Below are 20,254 nucleotides of genomic sequence, written 5' to 3' on the forward strand. Positions count from 1 at the left end.
ATAAGTTACCAAAGAAATATTATATACCAAGGAAATATCGGTATCAATTTTGCTAAAAAAAAACCAAGAAACTTAAATGGGGTTGCAAACTTCTACCATTTCTACAGTTTTGAAAATATTTGAGTTTAAATCGCTTGGAATCCTTGCACTTTAGGTGTATACTGTATTTGGCAACTTTACTGACAAGAATGCGAGGCATATTTTTCTTAAAAAAATTAACCCCCGTGCGAGTCATAAAGGGGTAGTTTTGGTCCCTTTTTCACAAATCTTTAAAATCTCCTATAAAATGTGATGGAATCAGATAAAACAAGTAAAAAAGTATCAGTCGGCTTTGCCGACAGAGATATACCCTCAGCCTGAGCAAATTGAAACACTTGTTTCACAAAAAAACTTATGTATTTAGGGGGTTTCAAAATTTTGGTCGTATGAACCGACAAAAATGTTGATTAGGATTAAAGTTCAAAAATTTTGCGGAAAAGGTACTTAAAGGAATGGACCGACATAGACCATGGCGGTGCCATAGGGGGTTTCTACACTCTTGGGGCTATTTTCTCAAGAAGTATGGACTTGCCCCTGAAACAACTTTTACCATCGTAATTGACCAAATCGGTCACTCCCATCAAGAGTTATCGTGAGCACAATTTTTCCGAATATTTTTGAACTTTTGTGGGGTAGGTACCTGAAGGAGTGGATTGATATGGATTATCTACGAACTTAAAGTAAGTTTGGAAACAATATTACGAAGGCCAAATATTGGCCGGAATCGGCATTTCCGTTCGAGAATTATCTTGCGCTCCAACCACTACACACGGTGTTATAGGGTTTTTTGTAACTTTCAGGCTATTTTCTCAGGAAGTATGGTCTTGCCCCTAATGAAACATACAGCGTCGTATAGAGGTCAGCGAATACAACTTGAGTAAACAAAAATCAAAGCGATGCGAAACCAGGTCCTAAAGTGGACTTTTCCGAAATTTTGTGTGGGAGGTACCCGAAGGAGTGGACCGATTGAGTCCATATTGGAACCTCATCTTAGTTTGGTAGAAATTATACGATGTGCAAAGTATGGGCCAAATCTGTTATTCCCTACAAGAGTTATCGTGCGCACAAGTTTTGCGACAATTTTTAAACATTTGTGGGGGAGGTACCTGAAGGATTGGACCTATATGGCCCATTTTCGAACTTAAATCGAATCTGGACAAAATATTTCGATACCCAAAATTTGAACCGAATCGATTGATCCGTTCGAGAGTTATCGTGCCCACCAGCCAGCCAGACAGACGGACAGACAGACAGACGGACGGACATTGCTAGATCTACTCAAAATTGTCTGAAACGGATATCGTACAAACATACTTGGGGTCTAAAACCATTATTTCGATGAGGCACATTTGTGGTCGTATCAAAGTGTAAATACCCTCTTTAGCCTAAAGGCTGAATGTATAAAAATGTCAAAACGATCCGAGGGGAGCTCTTAAACTTCAGTTTATCCGAATTTTGTGTGGGACCCTGCCAGCATTTGGGTTTCTCACTTCCTCTATCAGAAGTAATCGCATTCTGAACTTCTATTCTAGAAAATAGCGATCCTTTATCATTTTACAAAAACAATTGCATTGCTGTCCCTTTTTGAACTTCTTGAATAACTACCTAGTGTCAGAAAAGGAGGTCGAAGTTCTATTATTGCTTTTTTATACCCTCAGCCTTTAGGCTATGAAGGGTATATACACTTTCATACGGGCAAAATGTGCCTCATCGAAATAATGGTTTTAGACCCCAAGTATGTTTGGACGAAATGTGTTTCAGACAATTTGGAGTCGATTGAGCAATGTCCGTCCGTCTGTCTGTCTGTCTGGCTGGCTGGAGCGCACGATAACTCTCGAAGGGATGAACCGATTCGGTTCAAATTTTGGCTTTCGTAATATTTTGTCCAAACTTAGTTTAAGTTCGAAGATGAGCTATATCGGTCCACTCCTTCCGGTACCTCCCCCACAAAAGTTCGAAAATGTTCGCAAAATTTGTACGCACGATAACTCTTGAAGGGTGTAACCGATTTGGTCCATACTTTGCCCATCGTGGAGCGTGTACCAGACTTAGATCAGGTTTTAATATGGACTCAATCGGTCCACTCCGTCGGGTACCTCCCACACAAAATTTTGGAAAAGTTCAGTTTAGGACCATCTCTCGAATCGCTTTGATTTTTGTTTTAGCAACATGTATTCACTGCCCTCCATACGACGGTATAAGTTTCATCAGGGGCAAGTCCATACTTCCTGAGAAAATAGCCTGAAAGTTGCAAAAAACCCCTATGACACCGTGTGAGGAGGTTGGAGGGCAAAATAACTCTCGAACAGGTCTGCCGATTCGGTCCAAAGTTTGGCCTTAGTAATATTTTGTCCAAACATAGTTTAAGTTCGAAGATAAGCCATATCGGTCCACTCCTTCAGGTACCTCCCCCACAAAAGTTCTCCTGCAGTTCTTGTTAATGAATTTTCATTCATCAGCTCGACTCGCAATATTCAAATCGATATCCCTTTGGTTCATTCGGTTATCTATGAACATTCATTCTTTGTTCGAGTTTATCGTTTTTGGAATTATTTGCCTACCCCTCTTAAATTATTTTCGTACTCATATAACTCGTTCAGAGACAAACTCTAAGGTTACATTAATGGTCGTTTGATCCCAATAAATTGATAAGAAGTTTTTTCACATTTTGAGCTAGCTAGCTGCCATAGGACCATCATATTGTCTTTTATTTTTTAGCAATGTTCATCTGGCTGGGGAGCCTAATATATAAAATGAGTTTATATAAATTCTTATGAAATATATGGATTATTTAGTTATTTAATTACAACTTTAGCATAGAATTTTCTGTACAATGCATTATTAATTGGCCTTATAAGGCTTACTATGTATTGATATTTATAATAAAATGAAATGAAAATGTTCGGAAAAATTGTGCGTACGATAACTCTTGAAGAGAGTGGCCGAATTGGTCCATACTTTACACATCCTAATATATCTACCAGATATAGATCAGGTTCAAATATGGACTATATTTGTCCACTCCATCCGGTACCTCCCACTCAAAATTTCGGATACATGCTCACTTTAAGACCTGCTTTCGAATCACTTTGATTTTTGTTGAAGCAACTTGCATTGCTGCCTCAATTGCGATGGTAAAAGTTGTTTCAGGGGCAAGTTCATACTTCTTGAACAAACATCCCTGAAGTTCTAAAAAACCCCTATGGTACCATATGTAGTGGCTGGAGATCCATTCTTTTTAGTATCTCCTCCGCAAAACTTTTGATATTAAATCCTAATCAACATTTTTGTCAGTTCAAACGCCCAAAATTTTTAAAACTCCCTAAATACATGCGTTTTTTGGAAAAAAAATTGTTTCAATATACACAGGCTGAGGGTATATCTCTGTCGGCAAAGCCGACTGATACTTTTTTACTTGTTACACTAACAATGCTACTACTTACGACTATCGCGTGGGCAGACACATTTTCTGGTCAATGCAGACACTTCGATTGTTTACGTTCATTTGAGGCGTGTACAACCTTGAACTAATATAAGAAATTAGTCTATCCGATGTTTATATGGTGCGGTGGTGCAGTGGTTAGCATGTTTGCTTTGCATTCTTAACGTCATGGGTTTGATTCCCAGGCCAGGCAATATCACATTTTTAAAATTACAACATTAATGTAGACGACAATTTCAACTAAGAATAGTTCTTTAAAACCTTGGGTACTTTGGAAAAATAATTCGAATAATAAAAAAGTAAAAAAGAAAAAAAAAAGAAAAATAAAAAACAAAATAAATAATTTTTTTTCGTCACAACCAATTTTATCGCTAAAAGTACTTCTAGGATGTCTCGAAAGCGGCATTTACAAGTAGTGTCGTGGACGTGGTTCATTTCTTCCCGAACTGTGTGTCTAATTCAATTAGAATGCGAGATCGCGGATGTGCATTTCTATCGTCTGGGAGTGACTGCTGCGGGTAATGGGCGATAAAAAATGCTTGCTGGGGAGGTACCCGTACCGATATGGACCGATATAGTCCATATTCCTTCATACCCGAAGGAGTGGACCGATAAAATCCCAATCTATATCTGGAAGGAATAATACGATGTGCAAAGTTTGGACCAAATCGATTGCTCCCTTCGAGAGTTATCGTTCACACCATTTTACAGACAAATTTTGAACTTTTGTGGGGGAGGTACCGGAAGTAGTGGACCGTTATGACCCATCTTCGAACTTAAACTAAGTTTGGACAAAATATTACGATACCCACAATTTGGTTTGAATCGGTTGATGCGCTTCGTTCTCGCTGAGTCGAACGAAATAGATCTGGAAGACCTACTGTAATTTCTTAATTTATCAGACTGGATATGTTATCAACATAACGCAATAAAAAACTTTGCATGATTGTCATGATTATCAAGCTAATTGAGGCTTTTAATTGGTTTAAAGTAAATTTTGTAAAATTTGAAAATATTTTTATTTTTTGAAATTTTGCCTTTTAGGGCTAAGATCATTTTTAATGATTTTTTATTAATTTTCTCGTTTAGACTCTAAACAATGTTGTCATAACTCTAAACAATCTTGTCATGGCGTGTTAGCGTTCAAAGCCAAAACTCATAACTTCAAAGGCAGCGCAAAAAAGCATTTGTCGTGAAGAAAATACATTTCAGCGGCCAAATATCCGCGTAAATGTATAAAACACATTTGCATTTGAAAAACGAAAAGTTCTAGGACAGAGAAGCAACTACATAGTCGATACGTCCGTAGATCTGTTTTACCACCAGTGAAACCAGGTAACGTAATTTGGTGACTATGTGGGTTCGAGTCCTTGGCTTTCCTTTTTCACTTGCAAATAATTTCCGATCATCAAGCTTAACTCTAAACGAGAAAATTAATGAAAATATTTTTTTTTTTTTAATAAATTAAATCTTCGTTTTGAATACATTATTCTAACTTGACAAGAACTGACAACCTCAATCTCTTCCATCTTGTGTTTCCCCCAATAAAACAGGCACCCTCTCATCGTTCGCTTGAAATTAACTATTCTCTTATTATGCCACATATAAAATTTGCAAAAAAAAAAAAAAAAAAAACACAAGGTTAGTCCGTAATTGACACAGTATTTGTAGGGACAAGTGGTAGTTTAAAGGATTTAATCCATCATTAACTACAACAACATACATGACAGTAGTAGCAGCAACAGTGACATGTAAACTAGGTTTGCTAATTGCCCATTATTTGTTTGACATTTGTTCAACAAAACACAAAAATTAAGAAGGAGGCCACTTTAAGTCGGCTCTATCATCAAGTTTGACAAAGACTGCCAAATATCGTAGAGAAAAAAATGCAAAGTATTTTCACATACAAGGATGCACACATTCACACACCTAGCCACTTGTTGGCAATTTTCTTCTTTTAATCCTTTCTTTATCGCTTGATTATGTAGGCAATACAAGCTATGTACATACATATATTTAATCGTTGCATACATATATAAGTATGTGAGTGCGTGTGTGTGTTTGACAATGTGTTTATTTTTCTGCTCCTTTTTGTGATTCCTTGTTTTCTCTGATGTTTTTCCTTTTTCTTCCAACTTAATCCTTTGGATTACGATTTTCTGTAGTTCACCAAAGAAACTAAGTGAGTGCGGGTGTGTGTGTGTGTGTGCGTTAGAGATGCTTCGCTTTATGACGCTGACATTGATGTCAATGCAATGTTTTCCTTTATTCTTAACTTGATTTCCATTTCCTTTTTTATTTTTCGTCTTCGTTTTTTTCTGTCACAAACATTCATAAATAAAACCTTGGCATCACATACATACATGAGTACGTTGAAATTCGCAAGCAGGTGAAATACATACCGACTTGCGAATTTCAACGGATTTGCGAATTCCGCATTGTAACCCAGATTTGATTGGTTAATGCTGTTTATTCTTTTATTCTACGTGTACTTCGTTTCGTTCAACTCAATGCCAATCTTAAAAAAATATCTAAAAATTTCAAATCACATTGCACACAAATACTTTATACAACAACTCTAAATCACGTTAATGTTTAACAAGTGTTTTCGGCTTCGTGTTTTGTGGATTTTAGAGAAAACATGTTTACATTGTTCGCTCAAGGTATGCGGATAGATAGCTACATAACAAACACATATTGAAGTGGGTGTTAAAAAAAGAAGAAAGGAGTATTGATTTCGAAATGAAGTTTTTAAATTTCTGAGCAGTACAAATTTGGATTGATTAAAAAGAATAAATTGTTAATATAATTTTATGGAAGACTAGGAACTGTTCTGTTAGAAGACAGAAGACAATCAGGTCTTTTTACAGAAGACAAGGGCGTGTTTTTAGACATCCTTAGAGAATACAAATATGTTTTCTAAGGAAACACCAGACTTTTTATAGAAGACAAGTATGTCTTCTTAGTAGATCAACAGAAGATCTTCTAATAGAAGACCAGGTGGTCTTATTATAGAGAACTAGTATATCTTCTAATAGTAGAACAGTGAGCCTTCTTACAGAGGACCAGCATGTCTCTTTATGGAAGACTTGTAGACAATCAGTAGGTCTTCTTATAGACGACCAGTGGGTATTCTTGCAGACGACTAGGTCTTGTAGAAGGTAGGCGTTCTTACAGAGGACCAGTAGGTGTTCTTGTAGGAGATTACCAGATCTTGTTTTAGAAGACATTATGTCTTCTTGTAGAAATCAGCAGCTATTCTTATAGAGATCCATTAGGCCTTCTTGGAGAAGACAAGTAGGTCTTCCTAAGGATGACAAGTCGGTCTTCTTAGGAAAGGCAAGTAGTTCTTTTTAAGGAAGGCAAGTGGGGTTTCTTATAGAAAACCAGTAGGAATTCTTAGAGTAGACAAGTAGTTATTTTTAAGGAAGACAAAAGGGGTTTCTTATAGAAAACCAGTAGGTCTTCTGATAGAAAACCAGTGAGACTTTTTACAGAAGACCAGTTGTTTTTTTACAGAAGGCTAGTAGGTTTTCGCATGGAACACCAGTAGGTTTTCTTATAGAAGACCAGTAATCTTCTTATAGAAGACCAGTAGGACTTCTTATAAAAGAAAAATAGGTATTCTTATAGAAGACCAATAGGTCTTTTTATAGAAGACCAATATGACTTCTTATAGAAGACCAGTAGGTCATCTTATAGAAGGCCAGTGGGTCTTCTTATAGAAGACCAGTAGTAGGTCTTCTTATAGAATGCCGGTAGGTCTTCTTAGAGAATACCAGTAGGTCTTCTTATAGAATATAAGCAGGTCTTCTTATAGAAGACCAGTAGGTCGCCTCATCGAAGACCAGTAATCTTCTTATAGAAGACAAATAGGTCTTCTTATAGAAGACAAATAGGTCTTCTTATAGAAGACCAATAGGTCTTCTTATAGAAGACCAATAGGTCTTCTAATAGAAGACCAGTAGGTTATCTTATAGAAGGCCAGTGGGTCCTCTTATAGAAGACCAGTAGTAGGTCTTTTTATAGAATGCCAGTAGGTCTTCTTATAGAATACCAGTGAGTCTTCTTATAGAAGACCAGAAGATCTTCTTATAGAAGACCAGTAGGTCTTCTTAGAGAAGACCAATAGGTCTTCTTATAGAAGACCAGTAGGTCTTCTTATAGAAGGCCAGTGGGTCTTCTTATAGAAGACCAGTAGTGGGTGTTCTTATAGAATACCAGTAGGTCTTCTTATAGAATACCAGTAGGTCTTCTTATAGAAGATCAGTAGGTGTTCTTATAGAATACCAGTAGGTCTTCTTATAGAATACCAGTAGGTCACCTTATAGAAGACCAGTAAATCCAGTTGGTCTTCTTATAGAAGACCAGTTGGTCTTCTTATAGAAGACCAGTTGGTCTTCTTATAGAAGGCCAGTAGGTCTTCTTATATAATGGCAGTAGGTCTTCTTATAGAAGACCAGTAGGTAACCTGCTTCTCATCATGGGAAGGAGTAGTACCTCTAAAATCTTCATTTTTAGCGACAGAAGGGAGATCGGCGTGTTCGATTAACCTCTCCTTGTATCCTTGTCTAAAAATAGTTTTTAAAAATTCTCGAATTTGAAAAATATTTTTTAAAAACCCACAAATATTAAAAAAAAATATTTTTTTAAAAACCCACGAATATTGAAAAAAATATATTTTTTAAAAACCCACAAATATTGAAAAAAAAAAATATTTTTTAAAAACCCACGAATATTGGAAAAAAATATTTTTTAAAAATCTCCAAATATTGAAAGAATATTTTTCAGAAATCCCCGAATATTGAACAAAATATTTTTTAGAAATCCTCGAATATTGAAAAAATATTTTTTTAAAAATCCTCGAATATTGAAAAAAAAATTCTTTTAAAAATCCTTGAATATTGAAAAATATTTTTTTTTTTAAATCCACTAATATTGAAAAATATTTTTTTTTTTTTAAAATCCACTAATATTGAAAAATATTTTTTTAAAAAATCCTCGAATATTGAAAAATATTTTTTAAATATCCTCGAATATTGAAAAGATATTTTTTAAAAATCCACGAATATTGAAAAAATATTTTTTTAAAAATTCTCGAATAATTCAAAAGTATTTTTTAAAAATCCTCGAATATTGAAAAAATATTTTTTAAAAAATCCTCGAATATTGAAAAGATATTTGTTTAAAAATTCACGAATATTGAAAAAATATTTTTTTAAAAATTCTCGAATAATTCAAAAGTATTTTTTAAAAATCCTCGAATAATTCAAAAGTATTTTTTAAAAATCCTCGAATATTGAAAAAATATTTTTTAAATATCCTCGAATATTGAAAAGATATTATTTAAAAATCCACGAATATTAAAAAAATATTTTTTTAAAAATTCTCGAATAATTCAAAAGTATTTTTTAAAAATACTCGAATATTGAAAAAATATTTTTAAAAAAGACTTCGAATATTGAAAAGTTATTTCTTTAAAAATTCACGAATATTGAATAAATATTTTTTAAAAAATCCACGGATATTGAAAAAATATTTTTTTAAAGTCCAGGAATATTGAAAAAATATTTTTCAAAAAATCCACGAATAATGAAAAAATATTTTTTAAAAGTCCAGATATATTGAACAAATATATTTTAAAAATCCACGAATATTGGAAAATTATTTTTTAAAAATCCTCGAATATTGATTTTTTTTAAATTCACGAATATTGAACAAATATTTTTAAAAATCCTCGAATATTGAAAAAATATTTTTGAAATATCTATATATATATAAAAATTGTGTAAAAAATGTATAGTAATTCATAAAATGAGAACGGCTAGGCCGATTTCTGTAAAATTTTTTGTCAGTTATTCGCATTTTCGAGGAGAAGGTCTATACGGAAGAAAATTTTGGAAAATCCCTCTGGAAAAGTCGGAAAATTGGAAAAATCGAAAATTGAGTTTTTGTATGAAATTTTATTCCTTAATAGCGAGACGAAGTTCGCCGGGTCCGCTAGTAGTTTATAAAAATCCTCGAATATTGAAAAATGTTTTTTAAAAAAAGTTTTTAAAAATAGTTTTTAAAAAAAATAGTTTCACGAATATTGAAAAAATATTTTTTAAAAGTCCACGAATATTGAAAACATATTTTTTCAAAGTCCACGAATATTGAAAAAATATTTTTTAAAAGTCCACGAATATTGAAAAAATATTTTTTAAAAATCCACGAATATTGAAAAAATATTTTTTAAAAGTCCACGAATATTGAAAACATATTTTTTCAAAGTCCACGAATATTGAAAAAATATTTTTTAAAAGTCCACGAATATTGAAAACATATTTTTTCATTGTCAACGAATATTGAAAAAATATTTTTAAAAGTCCACGAATATTGAAAAAATATTTTTTAAAAATCCACGAATATTGAAAAAATATTTTTTAAAAGTCCACGAATATTGAAAAAATATTTTTTTTAAAAAATCCACGAATATTGAAACAATTGAATATAGAAAAAATATTATATTAAAAATCAACGTATATTAATTTTTTTTAAATCCTCGAATATTGAATAAATATTTTTTAAAAATCCCCGAATATTGAAAAAATATATTTTTTTTAAATCCACGAATATTGAAAAAAATATGTTTTTTTTTTAAAAATCCTCGAATATTGAATATTTTTTAAAAATCCTCGAATATTGAAAAAATATTTTTTTAAACCCTCGAATTTAGAAAAAAAAATATTTTTTAAAAAATTCACGAATATTAAAAAAAAAATTTAATCCACGAATATTGAAAAGTATTTTTTAAGAATCCACTAATATTGCATTTTTTCTTTAAATTCACGAATATTTAAAAAGAATATTTCTTTAAAAAATCCACGAATATTCAAAAATTCGTCTAAAAATCTACGAATATTGAAAAAATATTTTTAAAAATGCACAAATCTGTAAACCATATTTTTTAAAAAAATCCTAAAATATTGAATTTTTTAATGCAAGAATATAGAAAAAATATTTTTTTCCACGAATATTGATTTTTTTCTTTAAATCCACGAATATTGATTTTTTTCTTTAAATCCACGAATATTGAAAAAGAATATTTTTTAAAAATCCACGAATATTGATTTTTTTTAAAATGCACAAGTATTTAAAACATATTTTTAATAATTCCTCGAATATTGCATTTTTTAATGCAAGAATATTAAAAAAATATTTTTTGGATTTAAAGAAAAAATTCACGAATATTGAAAAACTTTTATAATAAGTCCACGAGTATTGGAAAAATATTTATAACAAATGCACCAATATTTAATAAAATATTTTTTACTCAATTCTCGAATATTGAAAGCATATTTTTAATAAATTCACAAATATTGAGAAACATATTTTAAAAATCCACGAGTATTGAAAAAATATTTTTTTTAAAATCAATGAATAATGAAAAAATATTTTTTTAAAAATCCTTGAATATTGAAAAATTCTTTTTAAAAATGTACAAATATTTTTTTAATAAATCCTTGAATGTTAAATTTTTTAATGCACGAATAGTGAGACAATTTTTTACATATTTTAAAAATTCACGAACATTGAAAAAATATTTATAATAAGTCCACCAATATTTAAAAAATATTTTTTATATATGCACAAATATTGAAAAAAAAATACATATTTTTTGAAATCCACGAATATTGAAAAAAAATTATAATAAGTCGACGAGTATTGAAAAAATATTTATAACAAATCCACCAATATTTAAAAAATATTTTTTAAGAATCCACGAATATTGTAAAAAGTTTATAAAAAGTCGACGAGTATTGAAAAAATATTTATTACAAATCCACCAATATTTAAAAAATATTTTTTAAGAATCCACGAATATTGAATTTTTCTTAAATCCACGAATATTGAATTTTTCTTAAATCCACGAATATTGAATTTTTCTTAAATCCACGAATATTGAATTTTTCTTAAATCCACGAATATTGAACAAAATTTATAATAAGTCCACGAGTATTGAAAAAATATTTATAACAAAACCACCAATATTTAAAAAATATTTATTAATAAATCCTCGAATATTGAAAGAATATTTTTAATAAATCCACGAATATTGAAAAACATATTTTAAAAACCCACGAATATTGAAAAAAAAACATTTTACAAATCCACGAATATCGAGAAATATTTTTCAAAAATCCTCAAATATTAAAAAAATAATTTTTAAAAATCCACAAATATTGAAAAAATATTTTTTGAGTATCCACGAACAATGAACAAATATGTTTTATGTAAGGCTAAGGATGATTTCGTTGTGTATCTGATGACATATCTATCTCGGGGTGCTCTATAAATTGCCTGTCAAAATAACACACACCCCTCTTCGGGTCTGTCACTCCATTGAAAGAACAGCCGATCTATCAACCTTCTTTCCAGGATTCAAGAGTGATTTAACCGTTGCAGAAAATTTGTTTAATCCTGTATAAATGTTGGATTGTTTTAGGTGGTCTATCCACTGTTTCCGTTTATGAAGTCCCTTCGCATTTGATAGGATATTTGGATATATGTTTGTGCTCATATAGATGATTTTATTGAATTTTAAACAGTCGAACTCTTAGTAGATAGATGCACCATATCAAGAAATCCCCCCTTTCTTCATGACATTTGTTTGTGGTTTACTTTTATTAACTGTGAACACACCGCGCCATATGAATTGGAATCATTCACAAAAAATACAAATGAAAAATGCTTTTTAATTTCTCAAAGTGGTTTTTTAGAATTGTTAAGCGTGCGTAAAACGAAATAATGGGCAACCGCTATACCATTACCGACATAAGTTAGCAATGGGAAGTGTTTTTAGTGCAAAAAAAGGGGTGACTAAATAAAAGTCTCAAATGAATGAATGACTGTCAGCCGGGCAGAGTGTGTGCATTAGCACAAGTGGAGCGCAAAAAAAAGAAATAAAAAGTAATGTTGTCGCCACCCTCCATGGCAATTTAAAACTGTCAAATATCATGACAACCACATTCGCAATGTCAGGCCAATAATAATAAATGGTAACGTTACGATGGGAATAAAAAGTCCATGTATTTGATGGTGTTTTTATTTGAAGACTTTTTTGTTGACTCTTAAAAAACGGGATAAGATGTCTTTTGAAACTGACTTTCATACCTCAAACGAATACAGGAGAGCTTTCCTTCCTCGTTTTAGTCAATCCACCCTCTTTGTGTAGGGACAATGTTTCCCAATTTGTCATTTTTATGGATTTCATAATTAGAGAAAATATTTAAAACAAATTTTGTGAAATCCTCTCAAAAATAAAATATAACCACAAATATTTTTGGTGGAATTACAAACTTTCAACACTGGTCTCTTACCACAATACTTTGGTTATAAAACCCCCAAATGAGCCACTGACTGACCCACAAACACACAGAAGCACCAACCAGACGCCAAAAAGGGACCAACCACAAGCATTCAATGCCACCCATCAGCCACAAACTTTGAAGCAAAAAATGAGAGGGAGAGATACGCTTAAATTTCCCCACAACCTTAAGAGTGGACAATGGCGCCCAAACCCCCTGTTTACAACGGGAAGGAAAGTAACGGAAATGCGCTTTAACGCATTTCATTTTTTCTGCTACTGCTTCTTCTTCATTTTTTTATTCGCAACGTAATGGAAAGTGCATTAAAAATTTTGAAATTGAAACCACACTCATACGGAAGGAAATTATATTTTGTTTTTTTCTTCACGAAAGAGTGATGATGAGGGGGGGGGGGGAGATTAAGAGGAGTAGAGCAGCAAAGTAAAGTAGTACATAATTTATAGTATATAATTTATATATGTATGTATGTATGCTTCTTATGTTTGTAACATTTGTCTACTTACAATCCTGTATAGTCCTCTGGGTATGGTATAATGAATCCTTCTGGACTTGGTCGCGGTGTTTTGCCAACCCAGAAGAAGGCATCCGGTCCCGTGCCATCATAGGCAAAGGATTTTATGAAGAGTGTTGATTCGTCCACAGCATAAACGGAACCCTATGCGAAATAAAAAAAAACAAACAAAAAATAAAACAAATTATTAAATACAATGTGGGGAAATAAGGAGAAATGTAAGGGAAAGGGAGGGAGGCGGAGAAAATAAAGTTGTTCCAAAAAATAAGCCAAAACCACAAAACTAAAGTTTTGCAGTTGTGGTGGCTCTTGTTGTTGCTGTTTTCGTTGTTGTTGTTGTTGCAAACTTACCTTTATGCCATGAGCGAAATTTGTAAACTGTCCGATGAAACGACCATAGTAGGGCTCGGGTGGTGCACGCCCATATGCTGCAATGAAAAGATATATAAAGAAATTATTAAAAATTGTTTATAAACTATATTTTCTTATAAACAAAATTTGCTTTACTCTCCGCACAAATAGCTAACCAATGTTGGGATATCCTTACGCTACGGCTCATCTGCCTTAAATAAATTTCAAAAGCAATAACATTCGAGTATCTCTAAACCATTTCAACACATTGAATCATTGTAACTCCTTGGAGACATGGCGACAGTCGACTGTATACAGCACGCTTGCACACGTGCCTCTGCGTGCTTTAGGTTATTTATTTAGAAGCGCTGTGACGTGATGAAAACATAAACTAGGAATTTTTCACTTTGTTGCGGGATTGGTGTACGAAAAGAAAATCCTTGCAAAGATTTCAAAAAAAATCGAACGCTGGTAACATGAAAAAAACTAACGGATTCTTAAGAAAACTTTTTTTGGAAATACAATATTTTTTCGCTGAAGTATGAGAGTGTAATGAAATAAATTAAACAGAATCAGTCATGCTTTGTTGACAGCTAAACCCTCAGCCCATGATCATGTAAACGAAAAGACAATAACATAGGACCCAAAATGTCCTGTGAACAGAACCCCAATTTTAAAAAGAAATAAGATACCTTTGGGAATCATAATTTTCAACTGCCCATCATTAATTTTCTTTTCTACAACAATTGGATTTACGCTCCAGAATGACACGAACAAGTTCCTAAAAAGAATTTCCACTCATCCATCCTTGGTCCAGATGACATTGCGACGGTCATGTTGAAACACTACTACCTTGCACAAATTCTGATCCCACGCGGAAATCCCACGGCAGTGGGTTCTCTTGTACCGGATTGACCCGGAACCACACAACATTCGTGTTCCGTTACCACCTCAGTGTACATATATGTTTGTATTTGTAGCGTTTTTATGTATTGAGAGCATCACCACCTATATCCAACTTTTGGAGAGATGCAAAGATGTCGGGAGTGGATGCATCTAAGGGGTTGCTCTAGACTTGTCCACGTGAGGGGCTACGACAGGGATTATGTTCCAAAATGCTACGTGAACGCAGGCCCCAGTAAGTCGTCATCAGAATACGTGACTCCCCCGAAGTCACCTCAACAGGAACCGCACACCCAGCATTTAACACCAGCCGTTGTTGTTTCAATCCCAGAAAATGCATTCTTTTTCCAATTTAATTGCAATGGACTCCGAGATAAGATCGAGTAAATAGTGGACTTCATGAGTCGGAAACCAAGCTCGACAACGGTGCAGGAAACCAAAGTCAACACAACTGCAGCTTGCAGCGTTGTGATGGTTCCAACGCGCAGAAGAAGAATCGCACCGAAGATGGGGTATTAGCTTTCCTATTGCACAAGTCTGTTCATTATAGACCTATCTCGCTTGAGCCCGAAACTAATTGGGGGGATAGCAGTTGCTGACTGTATACATCCCGCCTATAAATAGCTGTACTCCAGGTTATAGGCCCAACATTAGCCCGCTTTTGAAAGGTCGTAACCTTCTGGTATTGGAGGTGAATTCAGTCCTCGGTAACGACCAGAGGGGAATAGCGCTGGCAGAGCATATTGATAGCTCTACGTTTTGCATGGTCAATGAGGATGCCCCTACTAGAATTAGCGTGTCACAGTTTGCCAGACATTACCATCGTGTCACCTGTAGTACGATTCTCTAACACATTTTTTGAGTTACCGACAAAAATCGGTAAAATTAAAATGCTTATAATTTCGGAAATTAACGATATTTTTCGGTAAGTTAGCGACGAATAAAAAGTAGTCGTAAAGTTCTACCGATAGCAAGAGTGTTGTCGACTTTTATTTGAACTTTTCATTCATAATTTTGCGTTTTAATTTTAAAGATTTTTGTCGGTAACTCAAAAAATGTGTTAGAGAATCGCACTACTGGTCTGACAAATAACGTTACCTGCCAACCCGTAATTTCTCTTGCATCAGACCATCTCCCCATAATTGTCTCCATTAGCAGACCGTCCGATTTCATCACCTCTGAACACCGAACATTTGTCGATCATGGAAAAGCTGATTGGCCGAATTTCAGAGAGTTCACTAATCACCGCTTCAGAAATCTACCCAATCCTATTTCTCTTGGATCAGACCATCTCCCCATAATTGTCTCCACTAGCAGACTGTCCAATTTCATCACCTCTGAACACCCCACATTTATCGATCATGGAAAAGTTGATTGGCCGAGTTTCAGAGAGTTCACTAATCACCGCTTCAGAGATCTACCCAATCCTTCTGATGTTAGGGTATCTGATTGCATCTCCATCAGAGGAATTAGGATTCGAGTATCTCACCAAAGTTCTTAACCTGTCGCTTGCCAACCACATCGTTCACGAAGGCTGGAAAATGGGCAGGGTGGTCCTGCTACTGAACCCAGACAAGGATGCCAGCAAATGTGAATAGTACAAACCGATTTCACTTTTGTCGCCCGTAGCAAAGACCATTGAGGCTTTAGTCCACCCCCAACGTCAGAAATAGCTATGCAGTTGCCTATCATCGGTATGGATTACATAGGCAGCACAGCACGACAACATCACTGCATGCCACCTCCCACATATTTGTCGAGGACTGAAGCAGAGCAAACCGTGTCGACTTATCAAAAACCAGCCTTTGATACTGTCAAAATACTGTCACGCTATTTGTGGACATCGAGCAGAGAACCCTCCGGTCAAGATTGAAATGTTTGAAACACTGTGCAATATTTTTGACCTAATCGCGTGCAAACAACATCTGCCAGTCATTTTATAAAATAGAGACCTAATAGATAAAAACCCTATTTGGGTTTTGTTTTCTTAGATCGGGTTCAGATTTGATGTTCTCATCTAAACATGGTTAGATATTGACTCGTATTAGTTACTGAGATAAAGGCCCGATCAGTGGGAAAAGGCTTGTTTTAGCCCGGTTAAATGAGGCCATAAAATCCAAAGTCGATCTAACAACACAAAATCCAACCAAGGTTGTTGTAGTCTCTATATGTACTTTCAGAAAATTTCCATTAGAAGTTGTTTGCGTTTCGGGTGTTGCACAGTGTAATCAATTATAAGTGTGGACGACAGTCGTACATTGAATTCAGGAATAAGAAGTCCACACACAGTAGAGTGAAACAGGAAATTCCCCATGGTGAGGTTATATATCCGGAACTGTTTAAACTCTAACTCCGCGTATTCAACCCCTCCAGACGACATTGAGATCGTAACATATACTGATGATTGTACGAACTTGGCGTCGGGTACCTTCTCTGATGACATTTGTGAAATATTCGCCACTAAACCTACCGCTCTCTCTGTTCACCACATGGACGATCACAAACTTCACAATTCTAGGGGTCACATTCGACAGCATGTTCATGTCATCTGTGTATGCCACAACTTTCTGTGACAGAGCGGAGTAGTTTTGGCTTAACTATGCTCAGGATGGTGCAGCCGTCTAACTTCCTATGGGACAAGGATCGATAATACCGTGCAAAACATCTGCTCAGCATGCGGTACAGGCCCGCACGACACACTGACCTTTACAACTGCTCTGACAAACCTACTAAATTAACTCCAGTAGATCTGTGGTTACAACCCATCGAAGCAGCCGCATTCTTAGAACTAGAGATAGGCCCAGAGCAAGAATAAGCAGCACGGTTACAACAACAACAAAGGTTAAAAAATTAGTACTTATGTGAAGCTTAATGGCTGTTCGAGGACAGTTTGCAAATTTTTAACGAAAATACTTATTTTGGTCCTGCTTACCACAATATAACGTTTTTCGTGGGCAAGTCCATGATTCCTGGCATAAAGGTCCAAAAAAGGGCCGTTGAAAAGTCCAGCTACATTGTAATGATTGAGTCCCAGCAGGAAAAATCCCACATTGAAGGACCAATTATCCAACTGGTGCACGACTCACAGAATAATCCCACCATATCCGGCAGTCATCTCAAAATGACCCAAAAATACCCACTTGGTCTGATTATACAGAGGAAAAAAATTAAAAGCTGTAAGATTGAATCGGACGTAGCTGAAGGAATTTTAAATAACTATAACGTGGATTATAATCTATCCTATAATACATATAATCTATCCTATATATCTATCTATAATACAATTGACTGCAAAGTAAACACGACCTATAAGTGTATGTGCTGATGGGCCACGCAGCCTTATCTCCGTGTGTAAGGGACCTAGCTGACTGAGATCCCAATGGTCGAATATGCGTAACACCTGCTAGTATGCTGATACATACTCGTTATCAGCATATCGGAACAAGTTTTAAACACGTTGACTGGCAATCCATCTGCTTATGTTGCCTTTTTGTTCATCAGGTGCTTATTTGCTGTACTCACCTCACTTTTGCTAGGTGGTACGCACTCAATGATGTCGTTTGGGATTGCTTCTTGGGTACCCCAGAAACTCCGAGTACGGCATTCACCCTCTATATTTTGGAACTTAGGTACGTTGATCAAGAGGTTCTCGCTGGTACCTTTAGACCTCTCTCTCTATAGATCATGAAGATCTCTGCAGATGTGCCTGGGCGGGGGAAGCCTATCCACAAGCCCATCACTGTACTCACGGCGCTAACAACAAGCAGGTACTACATCGACAACATCTTGTGCCGATATACAAAATCTTCGTCTCTTCATGAAGATGGTCCATTGGTGTCATGAGGAAGCACCCTGTTACAGTCCTCACGGCGGCATTCGGGAAGGTTTCAATACTTTTCCACTGCATAGCGCTAACATTCGCGTATGACACAGGCACCACACAGGTTACCTCAGACCGGCCTATAGCTTCATAGGCCTGTTGACTTCAAGCATAACTCTAACCTAACTCTTGGGTCTTAAGGATTCGTACGACGAAGCTTATCAGTAGACAGCGGAATTTTATGCAACCCATATTTTTGGTCCGATTCATGTCAAATTTTGGGACTGGGCATATTTTTGGCTTCTGATTAAATTACAATCGAAACATATGACATATGCAAAATTATGCAACAAATATTTCAATAATAGGCACAAAAATGTTTGTATGTACAACTTTTCTGTTTAAAATTCGTTTCAGACAAGTCAATAAAATAGAGAAATGTATAACCACAGCCACAACCTTCAAAATACCGAAAATCGGGAGGTATCGTTCTATGGGGACTATATGAAGGCCTGAACCTAAACCGACAAATTTTAGGTGGAAAATTTTTTTTACCCCCAAGGAAGACCTTACACCAAATTTCAGCCATTTTGGCGGGATATTGAGTTCGCAACCTTCATAATACCTGAACTCGGGAGGAACCGTACTATGGGGGCTATATGAAGACGTGGACCTATACCGACAAATTTCAGGTGGAAAGTTTTATACCCCCAAGGGAGACTTAATACCAAATGTCAGCCATTTCGGGGGGATATTGAGGCCACAACCTATAAAATACCAGAAATCCGGAGGTACCGTTCTATGGGGGCTATATGAAGACGTGGACCTATACCGACAAATTTCAGATGGAAAGTTTTTTAACCCCAAGGAAGACTTAATACCAAATTTCAGTAATTTCGGTGGGATATTGAGGCTACAACCTTCAAAACACCAGAAATCCGGAGGTACCGTTCTATGGGGGCTATATGAAGACGTGGACCTATACCGAGAAATTTCAGGTGGAAAGGTTTATGCCTCCAAGGACGACTTAATACCAAATTTCAGCCATTTCAGAGGCATATTGAGGCTACAGCCTTCAAAACACCAGAAATCCGGAGGTACCGTTCTATGGGGGCTATATGAAGACGTGGACCTATATCGGAAAATTTCATGTGGAAAATGTTATACCCCCAAGGAAGACTTAATACTAAATTTCATCCATTTCGGAGGGATATTGAGGCCACAACCTACAAAATACCAGAAATCCGGAGGTACCGTTCTATGGGGGTTCATATAGCCCCCGTGAACCTATACCGTGACGTGAACCTATACCGACAAATTTCAGGTGGAAATTTGTATACCCCAAACGAAGACTAAATACCAAATTTCAGTCATTTCGGCGGGATATTGAGGCTAGAACTTTCAAAATATCGAAAAACGGGAGGTACCGTTCTATGGGAGCTATATGAAGACGTGGACCTATACTGACACATTTCAGGTGGAAAGTTTTATACTCCCAACGAAGACTTTATACAAAATGTCAGCCATTTAAGTGTGATGTTGAGGCCAAAACCTTCAAAATATCGGAAATCGGGAGGTACCGTTCTATGGGGTCTATATGAAGACGTAGACCTATATCGAGACATTTCAGGTTGATGGAATACTTAATACCAAATTTCAGGCATTTCGGTGGGATATTAAGGCCACAGTCTTCAAAATATCGGAAATCGGGAGGTACCGTTCTATAGGGGCTATATGAAGGCGTGGACCCATGCTGACACATTTCAGGTGTAAAGTTTCATACCCCTAAAGAAGACTTAATACCACATTTCAGCCAT

The 20,254-nt window shown here is 35.1% G+C and overlaps 1 protein-coding gene across 1 annotated transcript in view; it reads right to left on the reverse strand.

Annotated features, from left to right (window-relative positions):
• The window catches only part of LOC141389901 (protein Skeletor, isoforms B/C), a 187,580-nt gene that overhangs the window by 77,709 nt on the left and 89,617 nt on the right, over nucleotides 1-20,254 (reverse strand). Inside the window, exons 2-3 of the mRNA XM_073962111.1 lie at nucleotides 13,715-13,791; nucleotides 13,356-13,507 (exon numbers count right to left, since the gene is read on the reverse strand). Of these exons, the coding sequence (XP_073818212.1) occupies nucleotides 13,356-13,507; nucleotides 13,715-13,791 (229 nt within the window). The remainder of the gene's footprint in view (nucleotides 1-13,355; nucleotides 13,508-13,714; nucleotides 13,792-20,254) is intronic.

The sequence above is a fragment of the Musca autumnalis genome, unplaced genomic scaffold (genome assembly GCF_047663935.1).
Source record: "Musca autumnalis isolate F117 unplaced genomic scaffold, ASM4766393v1 scaffold_1, whole genome shotgun sequence".
NCBI lineage: Eukaryota > Metazoa > Arthropoda > Insecta > Diptera > Muscidae > Musca > Musca autumnalis.